This window comes from Leptonotus elevatus, chromosome 21, assembly GCF_054856555.1.
Source record: "Leptonotus elevatus isolate MCC_2025b chromosome 21, RoL_Lele_1.0, whole genome shotgun sequence".
Taxonomy (NCBI): Eukaryota; Metazoa; Chordata; class Actinopteri; order Syngnathiformes; family Syngnathidae; genus Leptonotus; species Leptonotus elevatus.
In genome coordinates, this window is record NC_141259.1 from 15,981,238 (window position 1) to 16,006,174 (window position 24,937).

General features: G+C 44.0%; 1 protein-coding gene across 6 annotated transcripts in view; it reads right to left on the reverse strand.

Moving 5' to 3' along the window:
- Positions 1-24,937, reverse strand: part of LOC147156152 (cadherin-18) — a 149,918-nt gene that overhangs the window by 4,190 nt on the left and 120,791 nt on the right. For all 6 annotated transcript variants that reach the window (XM_086065566.1, XM_086065562.1, XM_086065565.1 and 3 more), the window contains 7 exons: positions 20,615-20,782; positions 20,358-20,545; positions 19,365-19,618; positions 17,742-17,878; positions 15,844-15,968; positions 14,078-14,195; positions 2,065-2,316 (listed from right to left, as the gene is read on the reverse strand). In XM_086065566.1, coding sequence (XP_085921692.1) covers positions 2,065-2,316; positions 14,078-14,195; positions 15,844-15,968; positions 17,742-17,878; positions 19,365-19,618; positions 20,358-20,545; positions 20,615-20,782 — 1,242 coding nt within the window. The remainder of the gene's footprint in view (positions 1-2,064; positions 2,317-14,077; positions 14,196-15,843; positions 15,969-17,741; positions 17,879-19,364; positions 19,619-20,357; positions 20,546-20,614; positions 20,783-24,937) is intronic.

The window sequence follows — 24,937 nt, forward strand, 5'->3', positions numbered from 1 at the left end:
TTTCGAGTCCCTCCATTGATTTCAATTGTGCACGTGATAGAATATGCTCGGGAATAATCTTTTGTTTTTAACCATGTCGATTATTTCTCATGTTTATTTTATTGTGCAAGGTTATCAATAACTGGTGATAGGAGTGACCCAATGAAATCATTTGACATAAGCAGCACATTGCACATGAACAGCATGTAGCAAAGTGTGCTATTTTTACGGTGTGGATTATTCCCAATCCTATTTATTTTCTATTGTGGAACCGCCACCAATAAAAGACGTGTCGGGCCGTCGCGTTAATCATTTAGCACGTACATTGCTTGATCAAACTGATGATTAGTATTATTATTATTATTGCTATTATACACGTTGGCTGTCTTCATCAATGTTCGTCATTGCGCAACTGAGCGGGCAATTGATGTTTTTTATTTTCAGCCCTTTTGCTTACTTTGCGCCATATTTATTAAAGTGGTGCTTTTAAGACACATACTGTACGTCACATGCGCACGTACCGTGCATGTGACCCGGTGCGCTTTAACTGTATGGATTGTTTCCAGTTCATTTACGTTTTTATGCTTTTTTATGATGATGATTTTATGGTTTATTTTGTATGAAACAAAGATGTCTGCAGACAGGAAGAGCACGTTGTGGAATCCAAACATGCTTTCATCTTTTTTGGGACTGTGTCTTATTTGTACTTTTTCCGATTCTTCCTATCGTATCGTCTCAAGAGGAACATTTATACAATGTGCGTCGTTGGACTTGCTTTTCTTTTACTGTGGATTATTTCTCGTCAGAGTTGTACTTCAGTTGTCGCGTGGCCTCAAGTGCGCTTTGAACTCGAGTGGGAATGCAAACTGCGGAGCGCGGCGCGCCATCTTCCCGTGGTTTGTCCTCCGTTCACGTCGTCCTCTTGCCGCGTCCTTCACAACCACCTGCTTTTCTTTCCCCGCCCTTTTTGGCCTCATTCTTTGGTGCCGGCCTCACCCGTGTCCCTGAAAGTTTGGCTCATCCTCCCTCAAGCGTCCGTGTCTCCTTCGTCTGTCTTTGCCCTCGCAAGAAATCACACGAAGCTCTCAACTTGAAAACCGCACAAGGCGAAGCAGTCGTAAGCGGTGACGTCGGGCCAAAAACGTGCACATCTTCCAGTAACAACTAATCAAAGGCGTTACTTTTACTTACAGTGACTCTTGAAAAATCACAAATTGTTGCTACACGAATAGAGTGACTTCATTTTGATGGTGTTGACGGGCTGTCATCTACTTTATAGCATTAGAAATGTTGAGTTTTGTTGAGTTAATATTTAAATATGTCAACAACAAAAAAATGCATTTATTATAAATTTTATTTGAAATTTATTTTTGTCGAGAAAGACTTCTTTTTTTTTTTTTACCCCAAAAATTTGAAATCTAGAAAATAATTTAAAAAGATTTAAATAATAATGGTACGCCCAAAACGTTTTATTTTGTATTTTATGTCTTTCTTTTATCCTAACAAATGATTAGCCGACTAAATGTCATTGTTCAAAATGCACTTCCAATGAAGTAGCAAAACCGGGTGTCATTTTTATGCTACGCAGGATTTGTCATTATCTGCTGAACGTAACTATTATAAATTTTATTTGAAATTTATTTTTGTCGAGAAAGACTTCTTTTTTTTTTTTTTACCCCAAAAATTTGAAATCTAAAAAATAATTTAAAAAAATTTAAATAATAATGGTACGCCCAAAACGTTTTCTTTTGTATTTTATGTCTTTCTTTTATCCTAACAAATGATTAGCCGACTAAATGTCATTGTTCAAAATGCACTTCCAATGAAGTAGCAAAACCGGGTGTCATTTTTATGCTACGCAGGATTTGTCATTATCTGCTGAACGTAACTAAGTATCTTGTCATCTAAAATCAAGTCATCAGTAAAGTAACGCAGTTATTTTGAAAGCAAGCAATCTGTAGAACAGTTACTTTTTCAAGGTAACGGCGTCAACACTTCGTAAGTGCGTCGCGGAAGCACAACCACGGCGCTTGCACCTTGCGTACTTGCGGGTGTGACGACTTCCGCTGCCCGCGCGCGACTCACCCAGCAGGATGACGATGCACAAGAGGATGGCGATGAGCGCTCCGGTGCTGAGGCCCGCCGAGGACAGGAAGGCCTCGCCTTGGCACATGCGGATCCTGCCGTGGCGCTGGCACGGGCACACGTGCAGCGTCAGGGTGCTGGTGCCGCTCAGCGACGGCTCGCCGCCGTCCCACAGCACCACCGGCAGCTCGTACCGCTCCTGCGTCAGGCGGTTGAAGCGCCGGCGCCGGGCCACGATGCTCGCCGTGCTGTCTGCCGCACACAAAACGAGGACGCTTAGCAAAAAAGGCCACCGCTGGTAAAAAAAATCATTCTTTTCAACACGTGAAACGCACAGAATTGAAATATAAAGCACGTTTAACAAGATGAAGACGTTTCTGGACCGCGCGCGAATGCTGAAATGCTGAATGGGAACATATCGAAACATTTGGAAGGACACTGAATGAGGTGGAATGTTTGTTGAAAGATAAGGAATGGTATAAAATCATTTATATAATTTAAATGGTCGTGGTGAGGACGTGCAATATGTTTGTGAAAAACGATATTGCAGGGAATTTGGTGAAATAATATTGGTGAAAATTTTGACTTTTCGGTATATGGGGATGTGGGAGGGGTGACAAATGTAGAATTGTGTGCAATGTGCAAAATATTGACACGGAAAAGGCTGAAACTTATCAGATTGAAGAGCAGAGTAAATTGTACGAGCCGAACACGTTCCATTTTGAACGCAAACGATGGAAATGACTTTTATCCTTGGAAATGAGTAGGGAATTTTGTTGGTTGGAAAATGTGGAATTTCTGCCACGTGTGGGAACTGGGGGAATGTTGAAAAGTGATCTCAAAGTCAATTGGCTGAGCTAAACATTTTGAATTTTGAATTGTTCAACATCCTATTGGAAAAGAATGGGGACATTTTGGATGAAAAACGTGGAATTGTGGGAAAATGATGGATGTTTGAAATGAGAAAAGTAATAGCACAAAAGGCGTACATTTTGGGAATATGCAAACGTTGGAATGGTTTGAATGAGTGCAGAAATGTGCAAGTAGTTAAAGGATGAATAACAAAAAGGTCAAATAAGGTGTGAAGGCACGTTTTTGAAAAGGAATGAGGAAAAGGCTCAACTTATTTATGACCATCTCAACTTGCTTTTGCGTTAATGATACATTTTTAAGAAAATCGCTATAGATTACAAAAAAAAAAATACAGTACTCTTGATCTTGTATTTTGTTGTTGTTGTTGTGAGGCGTACCAACGGGTATAAAATAACGGGTAGGCACGCACATTGGCGCCTCCCACGCGGGAGAGCGGAGAGCGGCCTCCCTCGCCAATCTTCTGTGAATAATTGCCGTGATGGACGGCGCGAACCACAACACGCACTTCAAGCTCGATGAAGTCGGACCGGCCGTATCGGCGAATCGGCACGCAGGCGGGTTGGCGGGCGGCTGTTGAAGGAGATGAAGGGGGGAGCGGGATGCGAGAGGACGCGCATGCTAATGAGACTTGCGTGCAGGACCGGGCGCGCTTGGACGTGCGGCAAAAGCACCTCAATGCAAATCGTGGATTCATTCTTATTTTTTTTTGGACCGTGGATTTTTTGACAGCACATTTCATGACTTGGCTTGTTGGAGACAGTCCAGGCAGGCGCAAAGGTCGTTTTGAAAATGTACACGATGACCACCAAGTGTTACATATTTCCATTTAGTGACCTTCATCGGCCATGTTAAATAGCGCAAAACCCCAAAAGTGCGTCTTGAACCCGGTCCGTCTGGTCGGAAGACAAATGTTGATCCGATTGAGTTGTCCAGTCATTGTTTTGGTGTTGACTGCCTGTTTTGGGTCTACGATCTCACTGTGCCGTTTCCGAACCTCAGCCATTCGTGTCCCATGCGAAGACGTAACGTGGTCTGTGCAAGCTCACAGAAAAACCTCATCCTAACCCCAACCATTATTCCGCGACGGCGAATCGACATACACTGAAAATAAACACCAAGTTCGTCTTTCGAGCAGACGATCCGGATTCGAGTCTCCGTTTTGTATTTTTTTGCTATTAAACATGGCCGACAGAGGTCGCGTGACTCGGTGGTATTTTGGTGCATGGCCAAACGTGATGGTTATTGTTGCAGGACTTGGCGATGTTGGTGCCGATGAACGATGTTGAATTGAGGGGCGGAGCTTCATTGAGTTAGGCCATATGACCTTGTCTAATAAGAACGACATGAACGTGTCATACAAATAAGCTCCAGCGTTATAGTGCAACTGTTGTTGTCTTCTTTTTTTGGGGACTGTTTTTACTCTTTTGAATCATTTCTTTATTTCAATTTCAAAATGTGACAAGAGCTGCTGACAATTTTTGGACTGTGGCTTATTTCTAGTATTTAATTCCCTTTCTGTTGCAACTATCCAGAGGAGCAATTGCATTCGTCTTTTTTTTTTTTTTACTCGATCTTTTGCAACAATGTTGTTGTCGACGAGTAAGTATTTCTCCTTGTAATTATTGATTTATTTGGAAATATGTCTTCACGTGAAAATATCACTGATTGATTCATCAACTGCAACTCGACTTTCATGACTGCAGTTGACCACCAAAAATCTGGACTCATTCGGTGTGTGTTTTATTTGGACCCATTTTTCAACTGCGTATCATTTCTGGCTGTACAGAACATTTCCATTGAGCAAATAAATACTTGAGCACGTTTCAAATATCCGACTTTGAGAGGCGGAAGTGGCGACGCAAGCTGTCGAGCGGACGCAATCGTCTTCCCGTCTCTTTTGTCCCCGGCATCCTCTCAACCGACGGTTGCGCGTTTTCACGAGTGCGTCTCGCCACAAACGCACAAACGCACACCAACGGGACGACGCGAGGCGCAGGTGGTCGGCGAGCCTGCTGATTAACGGCGCGGCGCGGAAGGCCATCTGCGGGGTTAAGGCGCCGTGTGTTCCTCAGAGCGACCGGAAAGCTCGTTAACAGGTTTTCGGCGCGCCAACATCGCCCTCGGCGTCCCGCTGTGCGTTTTCAAGCATCGTCATTAGCAGCCCGAGCAGCAGATTTGCCGTCCGCGTACGTCCACTGACCAGTTCAAGGGGACAGCGTCCCATCTGCCTAACTGCATCCAGCACCTTTCAGTTCACTGAAAAGCAACTACGAGCTACAAAATATCATACCAATGCACTCCAAAAATAATAATAATAATTCTTGTCTACTTTTTTTTTTTTTCTTTTTTTCTTCTCTTTTCTAAGAGCTCAGTATTGTTCATTCGGAAATGTCATCATCATTGCTCTTTTTTATTTTTATATTTTTTTATTATTATTATTATTATTTTTGTGTGTGTGTGTGTGTGTGTGTGTGGGTGAGTATGTGTATGTGCGTGCGTGCATTTGTTAGCTCACCAAAAAAACTATTAGAAAAAAATCTCATAGCGTTCACCTAAACCGAACACCGCCGTCAGGAGACCCGAGGAAGGACCAAAGAAAACCAAGGAAGGTGAAATCCAGCGCCGACCAGACACCACCCACCAGAACTCCTCCCCAACCCAAGAAACATCCAGACCCCAACAAATCCAAAAAACATAAGATCAGGGAGGCCTCAAGAGACCAAAGGAGAGACCGAGAAAAGGAAGGAAGGACAGACGAAATAATTCTTGTCTACTGAAAACCACATTTGTCTGCTTACGAGGCAGAAAACATCACAGAAACGTAAACGCGTGTCATGAATGTCAAACTCATTTGAATTCCGCGGCCACGTTTGATGTCACTTAAAAATCGATTCTTCTATCGATCGATGAATCAAATCATTGCATACATTTTGTTTTGCGCCATTAGAAAATCATTTCCACCCGATTGCTGTTTATAAATCAAATGTTGTTGTTTATTTGGTATTGTTTAGTGACAAAATAACAACTCAACAATGAGGTCAAACCCCGAGAGCGATTGATGTGTCGGTGGCGAGCACGCCGAGCTTTTTCTTGCTGATTCGGTCACTACGTTCCGAAGTAGAAGCATTTGATGAAAGCCCAAATGGTTCTGCTTTCATGAAGGACAGCAGAAATCAGAGATTTGGACAATTTTGTATTCAACAACGGCTCTAAACGATTCCTCCGTTATTTAAATAGTTAAAAAAAAGCCTCGATCTGTGGCTTCAAAAGCTATAAATAACAACAAGTATTATTTTCTTTCATTATTTCATAACAAAAACGAGCGCAACATTTTTCTCAACTCCCGAGCAAAAGTCACATTTCAGAATGTCATATAAGCGGCCGTCATAGCGCCCTCCAGTGGACAAAATTAGCAACAGCAGTTCATTTGCAGTTTGTGTTTCTGTCGTCACGGGTCAGATTGGACCCCCGGCGGGCCACTTTTGGCCCACGGGCCCTACATTTGACACCCCTGATGTACCGCGTCCACATACCAGCCTGAAACACTTGCTGTCTATCATGTACGACCGCTTCTTACATCCGTCCGTCCGTCCGTCCGTAAATGGACCCATCTGGCAGCCAATGGAGATATTTGTTAAAAAGAGAATTCTAAAGCATTACAACTACTGTTATTTTTTATCAGAACGCCGAAGCAAAGAGGGACATTGACATGTGCAGTCATGTAATGGCCATACACGCTTTTCATAAGAGCATGTCCATGTCCGAGCGACACTCTACGCATGGCAAGGTACGAAAAAAAAGAAATAAATAAAACAGGAAAAAAAGCTGTGAAAATAGCTGCGAGGGCGTTTGAGGTGCGCGAGCGAGCGGACGAGCTCCCTGGCCCGGAGAAGAATGAAAAATGAAGTCCCGGGACACGTTTGCCTGGGAGAGAGCTCAGTGAAGTGGACGGACAGAGCACTTTTCTTTTTTTCCCTTGCGGGATGTGCCGAAGCGGACATTAAAGCACGACGGCCTCCGACGCTTTCGTTGGCAGGATGAAAATATCGCATCGGCTCGCCACAGACGAATCTTGCAACAGCGCCGCCCTTTACAAAGATACGTTCGGGCAAAGGCCTTTTTTGTCAATCGCCATTTACGCCGCTCGCCGAATCTCACCTTTTTCCGGACAGACAACGTTTCTAAATGCTCTCAACTCAAATCAACTTTCCCCACTGAAAAGTATTAAAATAGCAGAAATAAGACAAGACTTGTTTAAAAAAAAAAGTCATGTTTTTAATAAAACATTCAACAATACAGTAATGACATCATAGAAAATAAAGAATTGATCCGTTTTTGCTACATTTTTTTTACTTCAATGCTATGGATGTTGTGCTAATAGATGCTAATTGTTAGCTTTTGGGGCTATAGTGTTTTTGCACTGTTAGCATTAAGCTAGCAGACTTCATATAGACAATGTGTCATTTTTTAAAGCGCGGCTTGGCAATAATCAGCTTGAAGATTCTTTATAGAAAAAACATTCACCGTGTGCCAAACTGCTGCTTGTTAGAAAGTCAGATGATTTTTGCTCACAAGTTAACCACTTTGAATATACTTTAAAAAAAAGTATTTATGTATCAAGAGTTGAAAAATGAGTTGAAATGGCAAATAGGAAAGCAGTACCTCAGCACATTTGTGGTTACCTTTGTGGTTAAAAACGTACCAATTCAGTTTTTGTGCTCTTTCAAAAACACTAAGATGCCACAAGACGCTGCCATATTGGAACAATCCGGAAGCGGGAAACTGCCAATGTGGAGTAAACATTTTGGAAGGGTGGAGTATGTTCAAATGTATTTAAATACGTTCAAACGTACTTATAGGCTCAATGCTACAAACATAGCATATTTTCCCATAATCAAGACCTCGTGGCATTATAAAGGAAGAAATGCCAAACATAATGCGTGCACTGCAGACATAAAACTTAAAAGTTACCAATAAATAATGTTTTGGACTTCGTTTTCTAACACCGAGCCAATCGGACATGTTAAGCCCCCCCCCCCCGCCCCCCCACAAGTGTGAATGACACGAAGGCTAATTAAACGTCGAAGGCATCAACGGCCGCAATGTGACACGGCCGCTTAGTATGCACGGCGGAAAGGGAGAGAGTTCCACAAATCAATTGATGTCTTTATGCAGTGGGGGAGGGGCGGGGAGGCGGGGGCGGGGGCGGGGTTATTCAAAGATCATCCCCCCCCCCCTTTCGTCGCCTTGCGAAGGGAAATGTCATTGCAAACGAGAACAAAGTAGCAATGTTTGAAGGGAGGCGAAGGAACAAAGTCCAAACGCTTTTGCGATCGGACTTGGTCGGCGGCGGCCATTTTCAGGAAAGACAAAGCCGAGAACGGAAGCCACTTGACAACATTTGGACTCGTTTTTCAAGAGTCAAAACGAACATTGTATTTAATTGAGCCGAATCCGCGCATCTGCCTTCACCAGAATGCGTTTCCACTTGAACCTTTTTTGCCACGTGCTCGAGTTCGTCACCAAGCGCTTGGCTTTAACGGCGGCCGATTTGCCGCCAGCGATTGACCCGAGCTCGGCGACCATTCGTCAGCGCAGCGTTGACATTTAAAGCGCGACTGACGCCGTCGCTAATGGCTCCTCTTAAAAGTCAACTTGGCTAAAGTGACTCCAATGAACGAGCGGGAGAAATAATGGCCGACTTTGCTCAAACGCAAAGAAAATGTGGGCTGCTCATCTTATTATTCCGCAAGACGTCAACACGCAATTCTTTGCATGTCGCAACTTGAAGTTGCGATGTTACAAAGTGCAAGATGGAAACGCATCGCTTGTAAAGATGGATGCTTTGTTTTTCTAAATGGATTTTTTTTTTTTTTATCAGCTTCTGTGTCCCGACTTGACATGCACGTCTTACTCAACTTTATTACTGCAAACGAAATGTTGTCCATGTTGTCAGCAACTCAGCAATTTGGTCGCTCTATTTAGCGACTTTTCGAACCCTCTCGAGATTCTTTTTCAATAATGTTTAATTCCTGACTTGAATTGCACTTTTGCTGAAAAACTCGTCATTTTCCAAAAGATGACAAACGAACTTATTTATGCACTTATTTGGCGTTTTATTTACACCACATGTTGTCCAAAGCGCTTTCCCATCCAAGGGTACGAATGCGCTTTTTCCTTTTGACTTTCAAATAACTTGAACTTTGGTACAGTTTTAAATCCATCCCTGTCTGTCGGAGCAGCTAGTTTGCGCTAAGCTAACCCGGAGGCAGCTTGATGGTCTTTACTGTCTGACTGCTTCTTAACAGTTGAATGTTATATCGTCATCATCATCATCATCATCATCATCATCATCATCATCATCATCATCATCATCATGCCAGTAGAAAACGCCGAAAGCAAACGTCTGCAGACTCGACGATGAAACGGATTTCGACAACTGGGAGCAAATCCTGCGAGCTGCCGGGTTTGTAAAACGTCTTCCTCCACATTTCTCGTCCTTGGCCTTTGCTCCCACTTGAATTGAATTCACCCCCGTTGGTCCGTCCGTCCGTCCGCATAATCCCGCTGACAGTCGCACAAACAAGCGGCAGGAAAAAAAAAAAAAAACTCCAATCACCTCGTCCGAGTCTCACGAAGCAGAAAGGAGGTCATGAGAGATTTAGCGGCGTGAATGACTGCGAGGGATTTATTTATTTTTTTTACTCGTACAACAACAGAGGCTTTTGAGATTTTCCTTTTCTTTATTAAGGCCTGCCAGTGAGCAGGCAACAACCGCTGTTGCTCGTCCCGCCACATAAAAGACGTCGAGGAAGCAGCTCGCCGCGCGCGCGAGAGAGAAACGCACTTTAATTACCAGACGGCAGTTGTCGCCGGCGTGCCGCATTGTGTCGCTCGGGCCGACGCGGCAAAGGACTTCTTTTTTTTTTTTTTTTTTCTATAAGAGCTCAGTATTGTTCATTCGGAAATGTCATCATCATTGCTCTTTTTTTTTAATTTTTTTATTTTTTTAATATATATATATATATATATATATATATATATATATATATATATTTATTTATTTATTTTTGTGTGTGTGTGTGTGTGGGTGAGTATGTGTATGTGCGTGCGTGCGTGCGTGCGTGTATTTGTTAGCTCACCAGAAAACCTATTAGAAAAAATCTCATACCGTTCACCTAAACCGAACACCGCCGTCAGGAGACCCGAGGAAGGACCAAAGAAAACCAAGGAAGGTGAAATCCAGCATTGACCAGACACCCCCCACCAGAACTCCTCCCCAGCCCAAGAAACATCCAGACCCAGCGGCAAAGGACTTCTAATCCACGGGGGGTGTCGGCGGACCCCTTTAGGAGGGCTCAAACGCCGTCTTTTTTAGCGCCGGTGCGGATGCAGGCTGCAAGTGGGCTCTGAAGCAGCTTAGCGCCGAGAGCGCAGCTGCTGTTTGACATCTTTTTTTTTTTTTTTTTTAAGAGCTCAGTATTGTTCATTCGGAAATGTCATCATCATTGCTCTTTTTTTTAATTTTTTTTTATTATTATTATTTTATTTATTTTTTTATTTTTTTTGTGTGTGTGTGGGTGAGTATGTGTATGTGCGTGCGTGCGTGTATTTGTTAGCTCACCAGAAAACCTATTAGAAAAAATCTCATACCGTTCACCTAAACCGAACACCGCCGTCGCTGTTTGACATCTTTGGACAAACTCCGCCGGACTTGGAAGGCGCGAGTCGCACCACTCGCTGAATTTCTTTGACTTTGAATGCTCTGGCATGCTTTGGATCTGAAGTAAGTCAAAGCCCGCAAGATGATGGTGGACTTCCTTGGACATCCGTCCACATAATCAAACTGTCTCACGTCAAGGACGTTGTAGGGACAGCGAGAATCTTAGAATCTTAGAATCTCCATTTGCCAAGACCTGATTATCCGGTTCTGGTTTCAAACTGGTCAGAGAACCCCTCCCTGACCGACACGTGATCTCATCCAAGATGATCAACTTCTTTAAGCGTCTTTGCTCGCTCAAGTAGCTTCTGCCCGCGCGACATCAGCAAAAGTCGTTTAAGGCTGCCAAGAAAACAAAACAAACATTTTCTTCGCTTTCCTCAGTCAGTAAAAATGATTCAGGATTTCTTACTAAACTTTAGGATTAAGGTTTCAACCTTGGGATCAGATTTTAGGGTTCAGGGTTTGGTGGTTTTAGGTTCATGTTGGCTAAAAGAAAAATGTACATATAAATTGGATTTTAGGGTTTAAGTTAAGGTTAAAGGTTAAAGTTTAGGAGTTCGGAACAGGGTCGTGAAAAAACAGGCTGCCATTGAAGTTGGGGTGCAGGTTAGGATTGGTTGAAGACAAGTTGGCAAATGGGTTCGATGGATTAGGATTAGGATTAGGATTTAGGGCAGGGGTGGGCAAACTGGGCTCCTGCAGGTTTTGGATGTTCCCCTTCTCCAACACTGCTGATATATGATCAGCTCATCAGCTGATTGGAATCCGTTTGTGTGAAGAGGGAAACTTCCAAAACCTGCAGGACTCTGGCCCTCGAGGACCCCGTTTGCCCATCCCAGATCTTGGTCTTAAATGAGGGTTGGTTAAAATACAATTTGCCATGTTTGAGGCTCCAACTAAAGGTTTGGAAACACGTCATTCTTGCGTGTTTTTTTTTTTTTAACAAAAAGTCTATTCGAGATTTTTTTTCTCAAAAATAAAAGCCCAATTTTTGGGAGAATTTTCCAGAAAAAATGGCAATGATAAAGTCATCTCACCTTTAAAGTCAAAAAATGAACAACTTTATATTGGAAAAAATGTGAAGTAGTTGCAACAAATTACAACTTTTTATCCCAGCAAAATATTTGTCATTATCATAACATTCGGATTTTCTTTGGTCCCCTCGGGTCTCCTGACGGCGGTGTTCGGTTTAGGTGAACGGTATGAGATTTTTTCTAATAGGTTTTCTGGTGAGCTAACAAATACACGCACGCACGCACGCACGCACGCACGCACGCACATACACGTACTCACCCACATACACAAAAAATAAAAAATAAAATAAAAAAAATAAAATAAAAAAAATAAAAATAAAAGAGCAATGATGATGACATTTCCGAATGAACAATACTGAGCTCTTAAAAAAAAAAAAATAAATAAATAAAAAATAATAAAAAAATAATAATAAAAAAAAAAAAATCATAACATTCGGACTTTTTTACCTTGAAAAATTCATTCCTACTGTATTGCATGTGTGGGAACGCTTTTTTCACAAATGTCTTCCTGTACCCAACACGTTTAAGGACCCGCGCTCCAAACCTCTCACCGTCTTTGAAGGAAGTACGACATCGCATCGCCAAGTGCTCGGCCGCTTGCTCGCATTTATCGGAAATTGTCATCTTTTGTCCTGCAAAGTGCACTTGCGCAACTTTACATAATGCCGTTAAGCGAACGCCGCGGGTCCACGCTTCCCGTGTGCGTTAATGGGGCCGGCCGATGGTATCAAGATGCTTTTTATTGGCGCTCAAATGGCTTCAGTGGCTGCGGCCTGTCAGTCGTTCCCGGGTTTGAGGACAAACAAGGACAGCCGGGCCAGCCGTTTGCTGTCCGACCCTTCCGATGTCACGCCGTCGCCGTCCCGAGCTACGCCTCTTTTGATTTGATTTATCTTTCAGCCAATTGCAAAGTCATCCCAGCTATTTCGGTCCCGCATCACACGAGTAATACGTCCGTGGAGGACGGCGGGACGACACTTTTAACGTCTCCTTCAACTAAGCACGCCCGGACTTTTTGTCTTCATGTTCTCCAGCGCAACATTTGGCCAATCGGCGAAGGCTGCTCAACGACCATCTGTAGGTCGCTCTTAAACAAGTCGTCCGAATACGTACAACAAGCACATCAAATCATTTGGCCATAGTTGGAAATATAAATAAAAAACAAGGATGAAATAAATCCTTGAATAGCTGACATGTCAAATATCGTATATTCGTTTTGTATGTTATCCTTTGTTTTGCTCCCGTTTATATATTTGGAATCATTCAATAAATTGTCATCTGTGTACTGACCTAATTCAACTACTTTATCATGAATTACATGTACAAAAATGTGAATGAATGTTATACTAATATAATTAAAATAAATGTTAGAAAATATTCTATTTTGATGAAAATATTCAATATATTTTTGAAAAACATACATTGATATAATGATCAAAATAAAGTAAAAACGCAGCCACATCAAATGATCTTTTTTCCTTCTCTGTGGCTGGATATGAAAATTGTATTCAATTTTCATAAATTATAGCTATACAAATTGGAATAATGAGATAAGAAAAATAAAAGAATACATGAGTGGTATTTACCAAAAATAATTACACAGAATTGTTCATATTAAATCATGTATTTTTATGGAATGTAAATGTAGACAAAATCTAATAAAAATAAGGAAAAATAATTGAAAGAAATCAAATGTGTCGATAAAAAACATATGCATGGTCAAATGTCATTTTAAGTTGCGCATGAAATAATCAGACGGCGCTCCCAAAGCGATCTCGGGCGCGCGCGAGCCTCCTGATCGCGGCAGTCCCACCGAAAGCGAGGTGTGAGGCGGCACGGACGGTTGCCATGGCAACACCTTCCGCCGGCTCGCCGCAAATGTCGCCGCTCAGGGGAGAGGAGCGAAAGGGAGAGCGCCGCTAATCCATTTGACAAAACGCATGCGCGCGCACGCTCCCGCTTGGCGCCGACTTGGGAGTCCCGACCGCCCACCCGCGCACAAACTTGGACTGCAACACGGCCATGTTTTCGCGTGCGACAGCTCGCTCGTTGCGTTTGCTCGACGAACGAAGCGTCATTCTTGACGTGCAGCAACTCGATGCTTTGATGAGCCGATGAGGATGCTTTTTTTTTTTTTTTTTTTTTTTAAGCCAAAAAGCAATCATGCAGGGTTAAATGTTTAAATGTCATTTTTTGGATTAGGTTGATCGAAATATTGGGCCTTACAGTTTCCTTAAAGTGACACTTGCGTCATTGCGAAGTCACAACAGGATGTTGTTTCATTGGCAGACAAGCAGACATCGGCCATGTTTGTACGAGGGAACGCCGGCGGGAAGGAAGTGATACGAAATGCAAACCATAAGCGACAACGCGGCTCACGTACCTTCGTTGTCCTTCAGGGTGAAGTTGGGATTCGTCGCCGTCTGGCTGGGCAGCGCAAAGGAGAAGCGCTGACCGTTGGCAAAGTCGTCCTTGTCCACGGCGCTGACCGTCTGGATCACCTGACGTCGGGCGAGAGAGCGGACAAGATCGTTAGCCCGGAACGAGGACGGGCGGCGTCCAGACTGACGGGGGGGGGGGGGGGGGGGCTGGAGTTCTTTTTAATTGGCGACAGCCGCCTCGGGAGAAAAACAAGCTGCCGGCGCACTTTTTTGTCTTCAAGTGCGAGATCTGTTTCGTTCCTCTGAGCTCCATCTTTGGAAATCTCTCACGACACTGCGTCCAATTACCGTTTTTACGGGACGTGGTTTTATGGGCAGACAAACGCCATCTTTAGCTTGGCTTGACTGTCCGTCTTGAAGAAGTTGTTCATTTCCTCATTGGCCTGAATAATCCTTCAAAAATGACTCTTTATCGTTGCATTCCATTCAAGGTTCTTAAAAAAAAAAAATGCCACCAAGAATAAACGACATCGTTACAATGCTGACTTGGTGAATGGATTTGAGTGTCACGTGTCAGCGGAAACGTTTCAAATGAGAACTTCCTAAAAATGGACTGAAATTCCCAACGGCCCGTCCGTAGATCCTTCAAAAAGTCATTGCAGACTGGATCAAGACTGCCTCTGCTGGTTGCAGCCATGTACTGCAATCCCATTTCGTCAACCCAATTCTTAACCATTCCGTAAAAGTACAAGAGTTCGGACCTAAACGCAGCTTAGTCTGTCCGATGCTAGCTAGCCGTTAGCACTTTTTTAACACACTTTAGTTTTTGTGTTTGCCTCTTTGATCATGGAGTTTTAATCATAACCACACTTAATATTTCCCCCAAAAACGATTTGGAGCTGCAGGTTGTGAACAATTGATCTTGTTAATGAAGCCACGGGAAGCTTTCCCGCACATTCAAGGCGGTTGCTTTCTTGAACGTGTGCAGCCAAGCTTTGAGCACAACGCCGTTGCTCGCACTTAATCCGCAGTAAAGCCGCCGCGTCATTTAGCGCAAACCTTAATTCAAACTTCTCCCCAACTAGCTTCAAATAATTAGAAATGAGGTTTTCTTTTTTTTCAGTCTTTCTATTCCGCCAGCGAGTCGGCCTCTCGGCCATTTTCGTGTGACTGATTGCTCTCTATCTGCAGAAAACGAGAAAAAAAAAAAATCTGCTTAATTCAAATGACTGAAACAGCAAGAAGCAAATTGGAAGGAGCTTCAATTGCGAGAATTGCTGTCATTTGTTCTTTCCATTTTCAATGGCAATTGAAAAACAAACAAGTGGCTCATTATTTGTTTTGTTTTTTAACCTACCACAAAAAAAAAAAAAAAACGGGAAAAAAGACAGATTTGGTCAAATGAAATGAGAGCATTTTTCATGAGTCAATTTTAGGATGAGATCTAAAATATGAAATTGGAAACTCGAAAATTGAACAACAGGACTCAGTTTGATTTTATGATTTGGTTAATAGTGTTTACTTGACCCAGAAGTATTTTTTTTTTTTATTATTTAATGATCATTAGTAAAGCTACATGAGCTTGTTAGCCGCTACAACCGAGACACACAGTTCCCTTGCATGTTAGATTTAAAAAAACAAAAGAAAACACATTTTCAGATTTTTGTTTTTTTTTGAAAATACAAAAACGAATGTGCTTCTGCGGAGGTTGTTACAGATGGAGGATGTCGCCGCCGCCGCCACCGCCGCCGCCGCCGCCGCCACCCACCTGTCCAGCCCTGGTGCTCTCGCAGACGATGACCTCCTCGTCGGCAGCAGCCACTTGCGGCGCGTTGTCGTTGACGTCCAGAACCTGCACGGTGACCGGGATGTAACTGAGCAGGCCGGGGTTGTCTGGCAGGCCACACACAAAATATCAAAGAGACAAAAGGTCAGCCGTGTGTAATTCGTGGCGCAAGAACACCTTGGGCATAATGACTATTGGCTAGCCTGCTCAATGAATGGCGCCCAAGGTTTCAAAGCAAACATGGTGAAGTGGCATTTAATTGTTATGCTGCACACAAATGGAAGTGCTTTTATGAGATAAGATGCCCCTTTACCCCGCATTTTTTGGATTAAGGTCTTTTAAGCATTTTCAAATCTAAATCTACAAATAAGTAAAAAAAAAAAAAAAAAAGCCTGTCCTTTAATGATCACATTTAATTATGTCTGACTTTCCTCATTTTTAAATCACCTTGCGTTTTTAAATGTACGTTATCCATATTTTATTATTTTACGATGATATTTTGACTTCGACTCCAGTCGAGAAGAAGGATACGATCCTCATTGAAGCCGTTTGTTTGCCTGTTTCGTCAATCTCGCTGCCTAAAGTCAAATGAAATGTTTAATAATGGTGCCGTTTGGTGCTTCTTCTAACCAGAAGGAAGCGCGGTGTGATGTCATGGTGAAATATACGATCGTGCTGTATCAAGAAGTCGGTTGAGACTTTGGAGCATTGAGGAGGAAGGAGGGCAGCCAGTCGACTGTAAATCCGTCAACATGCTTTCAAAAGGATCGTGCATGTGAAATGCGTGTTGCCGCCAAACCCACAAATGGAAGAAAAAAAACCATTTCCTTGGCAGACACGCGACAGATTGCGCAATGAAATCACACGGGATGGCAATCAAATCGAGATTCAACTTGCTTTGACATTTCCGCTTCTGACACTGCTTTAAAGCTAACATTTAGAAACTATACGCAGAATATATTCAAATGTGGCTTCTTCAATATGCAGCCATTAAAAAAATGGCAGGCTGCATATTAAAAACAAATGTCGACATGTAACATGAATGTTCTTCTCTTTATCTGATCATGACTTGACTTTGACATCGTGTCGACTTTCTTTCCCTTTTTTTTTTTCTACGTCACGTCTGCCCTTTTGTCGTAGTAATATTCAAAGGACAAACGGAAGAAAATAGCACCTTTCTAAAGCCAACTGTCGGTTTTCCTGGCGTGTTTGATCAGATTGCGACTTTTGTTACGAGAAGGTCACGTCGGTGCAGTTGTTGAGTTAAGCTAATGTTTGTATTTGTGCCTGCGCGAGCTCGCACCCGAGGCTTGATTGACACATTTTTTTGATGCTTTCCACTCACTCACTTCTTCGCCTGCTGGTCTTTTTATGCGTGACTGCAGACGCCCTTGCAGGCTTGCTGGCTTTTTTTTTGGGGGGGGGCGGGGCGGGGGGGGGGCAGCGCCTTTGAATGGAGGTGCACGGCCGCATGCAAATGAGAGACGGTGGAGATAACGAAGCATTAGCATGCGCTACCTCTTTTGCTTGGCAGGGGATTTGCCGAATTGTGATTACAAATTAGCCAAGTTACCTGATAGCTCAAGTAAGCGGGGGCCTGCTTTCGTTTAATTAATTGTTACTGTATGAAAGGACATTGAACAATTGGGACTAATTTGATTTCGGTAGTCAATTATAAGGAGGAGTGCGCCTGATCTGATTTGAATACACTCTAATCAATATGTAAATGATCCCCCTTATCCTCGGCAAGCGCAATTTGTAAATTTCACGCTTAAAGCACTTGACGTTGGCAATGTTTACTCACGTTCGGTGATTGCATCGAGAGCGGGAAAGCCAACAGATTTGAAGGCGGCGCCATTTTTTGCCGGCCGGGTACCTACCGACCTCCGAGGCCATCACGGTGATGTTGTGCCAGGCCGCGTCCTCGCGGTCCAGCGGCTGCGTGGTCCTGATGGTGCCGCTCATCTCGTCCATGCGAAAGTAGATTGGCTCCTCCTCCTTTTTGTCCATGTAATACCTGAAAACATCAAGCGGTCAGCCGGCCGCGCGGCTTCGGAAAAACACCAGTTGGCGCCGATGTCACTCGTACAAAAAAAGCGAAACATCAACATGAAGACAATAAAGTCTGCTGCTGTTAAAAAGTGACTTTTTCTCTCCTTTGGTCTCTTGAGGCCTCCCTGATTTTATGTTTTTTGGATTTGTTGGGGTCTGGATGTTTCTTGGGCTGGGGAGGAGTTCTGGTGGGGGGTGTCGGGTCGGTGCTGGATTTCACCTTCCTTGGTTTTCTTCGGTCCTTCCTCGGGTCTCCTGGTGTTCGGTTTAGGTGAACGGTATGAGATTTTTTTCTAATAGGTTTTTTGGTGAGCTAACAAATACACGCACGCACGCACGCACGCACGCACGCACGCACGCACATACACGTACTCACCCACACACACCAAAAAAAAAAAATATATATATATATATATGTATTTAAAAAAAAAAAGAAGAAAAAAAAAAAAAAAGAGCAATGATGATGACATTTCCGAATGAACAATACTGAGCTCTTAAGAAAAAAAAAAAAAAAAAAAAAAAAAAAAGTGACTTTTTCTAAGAAGGGATCCAAAAAAAGTGGAACGGTCGCGGCAGCCCGTCATCTCATTTGCGCCGTCGCCGGCTGCTGCAGGCGCGCGCGAGTGTCGCATAAGCAGATACCTGAAACCCGGGATGAGTCCACCGCCTCGGGGCCGCTATCTGTCTTCTGCATTTGCGCCGCCTCGCAAACTGCTGTTTAGAGCGCGTACAAAATGCGCTAAGCAGTTGCATCGCCCGCGGTTCCTTCCGCCGGGAAACAAAGAAATCATTCACGGGAATATCCGGGAATTTGCAAGTCCTGCAGCCCCGACGTCAAGCCACCCCGAGTGAGGACTGGCGCGGATTTGGCAGACTCCCAAAGGTCACGGCTTCTCGCGTACCTGAACGAGTCCAATCGACAGAAGTTCATGAACTCGTTCATATTTTGGGCGAACGTGAAGCGGATTGGGGTTAATGTAAGGAAGTAAGGATTGAGATTGGAGTAAGAGTTAGGATTAGGGATTGTCAGGGTGTGGTTAAGGGTTGGGAATATTCAGGTTAGGATTCAGGAATTTCCCAAAGTGTTTTTTTCTCGAACTAGATATTGAAGAGTACACGGGTTTCAAGGATTGGCAAAACTAGCTATAGACACAATAAAAAAAATTTTTGTAATTTTTTTTAATTATTATTATTTTTTTATTAAGAGCTCAGTATTGTTCATTCAGAAATGTCATCATCATTGCTTTTATTTTTTTTATTTTTTTATTTTTTTTTATTTTTTTTGTGTGTGTGTGTGTGGGTGCGTGCGTGCGTGTATTTGTTAGCTCACCAGAAAACCTATTAGAAAAAATCTCATACCGTTCACCTAAACCGAACACCGCCGTCAGGAGACCCGAGGAAGGACCAAAGAAAGACGCAATCATGATGCGGACTTCCGGGCAAAATCTCACCTGACGGGGCTGTTCCTGCTGTCGGGGTCCCGGGCCGTGACGGTGCCCACGTCCGTGCCGGCAGGCGAGTTCTCGTACACGTCCATGATGTAATAATCCAAAGAGAAGACGGGTGCTTCGTCCACGTCTCCGACGGTGATTTTTAGAGTGGCCGTGTCCTTGAAGGAGCCCAGGTAGGAAAAGCGAGGATCGGCGTGTGTGTTGGTGCCCTCAATGTGCAGCGTGTACGTCTTCTTCCTCTCGTAGTTTAGCGGCTGTCAGGACCGGATTGAACATTTCAACGCTCATGTGGATGATTTCCATGCGGCTCGTATTGCAGCAGCAATCCCAAACCTTGGACTGTAATATTTTGTTGTTTGTTGTTCAATGGAAGCAATCGTTTGTTTTGTGCGTCGTCTTTTCTTTCATCGGGAAAAACAAATATTTGTATCTGTTTCCATTTTGGAGCAATTAGCATTAGAATATAGCTAAGATTATCAATATTCACATTCCTGGTGAAAAGACTGACAAAACAAGCCCCGGTTGATCTCTTATGCTCTTCTGCCACCTGCTGGCCGTTTTTGTTGTCGTTGCAATAACTACCATTGCTTTAAGCCACCTCTTCATGTCAGAAATTGCATCAAAGTCTTCTGCATGCTTGTGCATAAAAAAAAAAACACGAAAAACGTGCGAATATGTTTTTGTGGCAAAGTATTACGTTTTTGGGTTTAAATGAGTCAAATAAAAAGTACTCAGTGTACTTGAACGCCTCATTTGAGAGCGCGCCGCAAAGCCGACTGCGCGTGAAACTCAGCTTACAAGTAACACTGCTGAGAATTTTTCTTGACTTGCTTTTTGCTAGCTTCTTTGTTGCTACTGTATTGTTATTTCTTTTCGACTGTCACGAGCAACCGATATCGATCGTTCAGTGTGCGTGTGCGTGTGCGCGGCCTGGTTGGGGGCTGCTGCTCGACCGCACCGTCCAAACTGTAACGTTGGCATTCCCGCGTTTACCTTCCGAAGGGAGACGATTCCCTCTTTGGTGTCCCTGTCGGTGGCGATGGAAAACATGTTGGCCCCTTCCGAGTTAATGATGCTGTACTTGATGTCCGCGTTGATGCCCAAGTCGTCGTCGTTGGCTCTAATCTTCCCCACCGGCTTCCCGACTCGGGCCGACTCCGGGACGTACTGCTGGTAATTTTCTGCGGATGCAAATGGGATGTGACAAGCAGAATTTCCCACCCGACCCACCTGGGATTATGGTTACGTACTTTGCGGGAACTTTGGCGGGTTGTCGTTGACGTCGGTCAGCGTGACATTGATGACGGTGGATCCGGAGAGGCCGCCGACTTGGCCCGCCATGTCTTTGGCTTGGATGACCACAATGTAATGTTCCCGGGCTTCCCGGTCCATGTTGGCTAAGGCGGTCCTGATGGTCCCTGCAACAAAAGACTACTTGTTGCTATCACCCCATTGGTAAACTAATGGTGTTGTCTTATAGCACTCGCAATGTTCTGCTACAACAGCAAATGCAAATGAAAAGTAAAATTGGAACGAAGTATCCATCTGTCCAATTTGTATGCCAGGGATGCTCCCAATGTGACCGCCATCTTTTTCTAACCATTCGTCACCGAGAATCTTTTGTGCGGACGCCACCAACGGGCAGACAAGTAGATGGAAATAATGCATTTCTTTATTTGATGATTCCAATGCTGACACTTTTGTTGCATTCTGTACAACGTCGAGAGAGTTCTGCCTTCGTACTTTGTCCTAATTAGCATTTAAGCACGAGAACGATAACCCAACAGAGATGAATAAAATAGCGTACGTAAGACTCATCTCCGCTGCCAGCCGCCTTTTCATCCTCGCTTTGCTCGTCAAGGCTTTGCTCGTCTTTCATGACGTTCGACGACTGCTCGGCCTTGAATCAAGTTGTTTTTTTTTCAAAAACAACCGGCTCACATTTCAACCGACATGAGTGCACACGTGTCGGAAAAAGGAGTGCAACTTCTCCCTGCCGGCACCAAGATAGGAAACAGCAAAGCGAGAAGCCGCCTTGATTTACTGGATGCAATAAGCGCACTTCACGTGTGCTCTGCGAGGCTTTTGGTGCCAGTCGCGATGAGAACCTTAATTCACCAGCAGCAGATGTAATAACGTCCTTACACTCGCACCTCCGTCCCCCTCGAGCGTTAAATCTGACTTTTCCCCCTTCCCGCCCGCTTGCGCCTACCGGGCATCCGCCGAACACGCATTTGGGTTGAACTCGTGAACCCCTCGCAATAATACGCTTGACAGGGAAAGGCGAGAGGCGGCAGCGAATGGCGTGGTGTCGATTGTCACAAGACGGGAAACGCCTGCCGCGCCATCCTCGCTTCCCTGCCGACATCCGTGATTGTGACAGGAACGCTTAAAGAACACGATCTTATGGAACCGGAAAAGGCGGTCGACATGACGATGTATCTAAATGCACAAAATGAAGGACACCCTGCCACAAAATGTTCACAATTGCATATAGTTTTAGTTCCCACAATAAATATTACACAAATATCATATATCAATTCAAGCTTATAGATAGAAATCACCACAAGTTCACATTTGTACATGTCAAAAAAAGCTTGTATCCTCTCAAAACAACTCAACACACCATCGTTAATATCTAAACAGCAGCTAGCAACAAAAGTGACAACACCCCTAAGTGAAAATGTCCATGGTCTATTCTTAGACCAACACGCCATTAAGAACTTTGCAAGACTCCACAATATATATAGCTTGTGTCTCAGCGGAGATTTTACTTCAAAATACTTCCTTGACACCAACCGACCGACTGTACTATTTTCCCTTTTGGGCACAACTTTGATGACAGCTTGTGGCATTTTAGGGCCTTTCAGAGAAAAAAAAGTCATGAATAGTTAAATGAAAATTACAAATGAATCTTGGATCAAAGATTCAAGGATCTCAAAACAAAAGCATATTCAAATGGGGTAAAAAGGGTCTTAGCAACCGGTATTAGAAACCAAACCAAGCTTGATTACGGTGCAACCTTGAACACCCCAAGAGTAGATTTGTTTTCTTCTTGTCTAATGAGGTTGGCATTGGAATTATTGGCGGATTAGCACACGCTAATGGTTGCCGAGATGTTCACCGATGTACAGTATGAGGCACTCGACCTTGCTCGGTCTGTAACATAAACACAGGCCAGGTCATTAAGTACACCTTGGAAGCCGAGTACTAATTCAATGCGATGACATCATCATTCCATATATGTGCGGCAAAAGTATTCTATAAAAAGACGAGGACAATGTGGCAATTTGAAAGCTTTCCGAGTTTCCGGCTAATTCATTTCATTCATGCTATTCATATCAATACAAGGCCCGGACAAGCTTAATTTCCCCTTTTACAAAAGTGACTAAATGAAAAGCGCTTTTCACGAGACCCTAAAGGTCATTTCTGCCGCACTTCCTGCGTCAGGACGCCGCAGATGGAAAGTAATCCCTCTCGCGTCCGGGGCGGGCCGAGTACTCATTAAAAGTGTGTCAAGGAGGCAGCAGGACGACGGCTCGTATCGTCTGTCCCTTCCCGCCTGCTAGGTCGCGCTCGTCAGCGTTGAATCGGCGCCGAGCCACGTCGGAAACAAATTGATGAGCAACACTGACTTCAGCTTTTATTTATCGATACTATGTATTATATGCGGCACGGTGGCTGACTGGTTAGCACGTCCGCCTCCCAGTGCAAAGGTTGTGAGATCAAGTCCGGGCTTCGGCCTTCCCGGGTGGAGTTTGCATGTTCTCCCCGTGCCTGCGTGGCTTTTCTCCGGGTACTCCGGTTTCCTCCCACATTCCAAAAACATGCATGGCAGGTGAATTGGACACTCCAAATTGTCCACAGGTGTGATTGTGAGTATGGTTGTTCGTCTCTGTGTGCCCTGCGATTGGCTGGCAACCAGTTCAGGGTGTGCCCCGCCTACTGCCCGAAGCCAGCTGGGATAGGCTCCAGCAACCCCCGCGACCCTTGTGAGGACAAGCGGTACAGAAAATGGATGGATGGAAAATATTTCCCCCTAGTGCTAGACGGTTAACCTGATTGACTTCAAACTTGGTCTGTACCATCAACAACTGGGACAACATCAAGGGATTAAAAAAAAAAACGTACGTTTTTGACATACTGAATGACGAGGGCGGGGCATCAAAGGTTGTCTTTCTTCCGAAGAATTCCTGGATGTACGAATCCCATCTTCTATTTGAGATGGTCCTTGTCCTATGTGGCAGTACCCCAACATGCAAGTACCCCAAGGTGGCCAGGGTTGAGGGGGCTCGCAGCTCTAGTTATTAATTGGAGGGTCATTTCATATTACATATGAGATGCGCAACACTCCCTAAACTATGGATTCCTCTTGTGCACTTTGACTCACAAATGACTGAAATGTCAACATATACTAAATCATGCCAATCCTTGCTTCTCTTTCTTTTTTTTTTTTTTGAACCCTAATGGAAGATGCATTCTGTCATACGTCATTTTCCGGATTATGGCCTTCAAAAAGAGAAGCTATTACGGTGAGCTCAAAAGGACTCCTCTTTATTTATTGGACTTTTCACAATCTTATCATCATCGGCGTGCGTTTGTGTACTCCGGAAGTCTCCCTGCCTAATTAACTGCGAGCCGAGTGACCTGCGAGCTCAACAATTTTGTGCTGCGTCGCCAGTCAGCAGGGCTCTGAACACTCAACAAATTGACGGCGCGCGCTCGCTCGCTCGCACTTACGAATAATGAGGCATGAAAGAGCAAAACACAAAAAGGGGTTACTCGAGTCCGTTTGTATGCGCCTTTCATGGAATACGCGTTACATCAATCCAACATTCATATCAGCGGTGTTGCCGCAGTTACCTTGAATACGTAACTTTACTTTACTTTAAGTTAGACGACACATTATTTGACTATAAAAGTAAGTTAGATAACAAGTTACTTTTTTTAGTAACAACTGCAGGTCAAATGCAAGCAATGACCCGCGAGATGATTTTCCATATTCAATAAATGAGCACTTGAGCCGCCGCTTTTAAGCGGCGAGGCCCTCGTTGCAACAGAATGTTGAGTTTCAGAGCGTTCTGAACTTTTCCCGCTGCCAAAGTAAAAAGCAAAGCAAAAACGCTCAATTAGACGCAAGAGCATAATAAAAAAAAAGTTCAGAACGCTAAGAAAAAGTCTGATCTTCACAACACTGCCAAGAATGGAAATGCCAAGAAACAGCATGAGCGCCGTTACCAGCGCTAAAAGCCTGTCATTAACTAACGGCGGGTTCCGAACAAAACACGGCCGCAAACCTCTGCGTGCTTTCCATGCAAAGGTGTCGAATTATTTCTCAGCTAACGCAGCGTTGCTTTTGTCGGACAAAAAAAACAAGGCGGGTTCCACTTGAAAGTGGAACTCGGCCCGCTCTTCTACTTTTGGGAGTGTGTGGGAAAAAAGGTAACGTGAGCTTTGCACCCCCGACCGCAAAGTCTGCCGCCGAATCTCCGGCGAGGGCGGCGGGTTAATTTGGAAAATAATTGAGAAGGAGCGGACTTGCTTGAATCGGAGCCAATTTGACACAGCGAGGT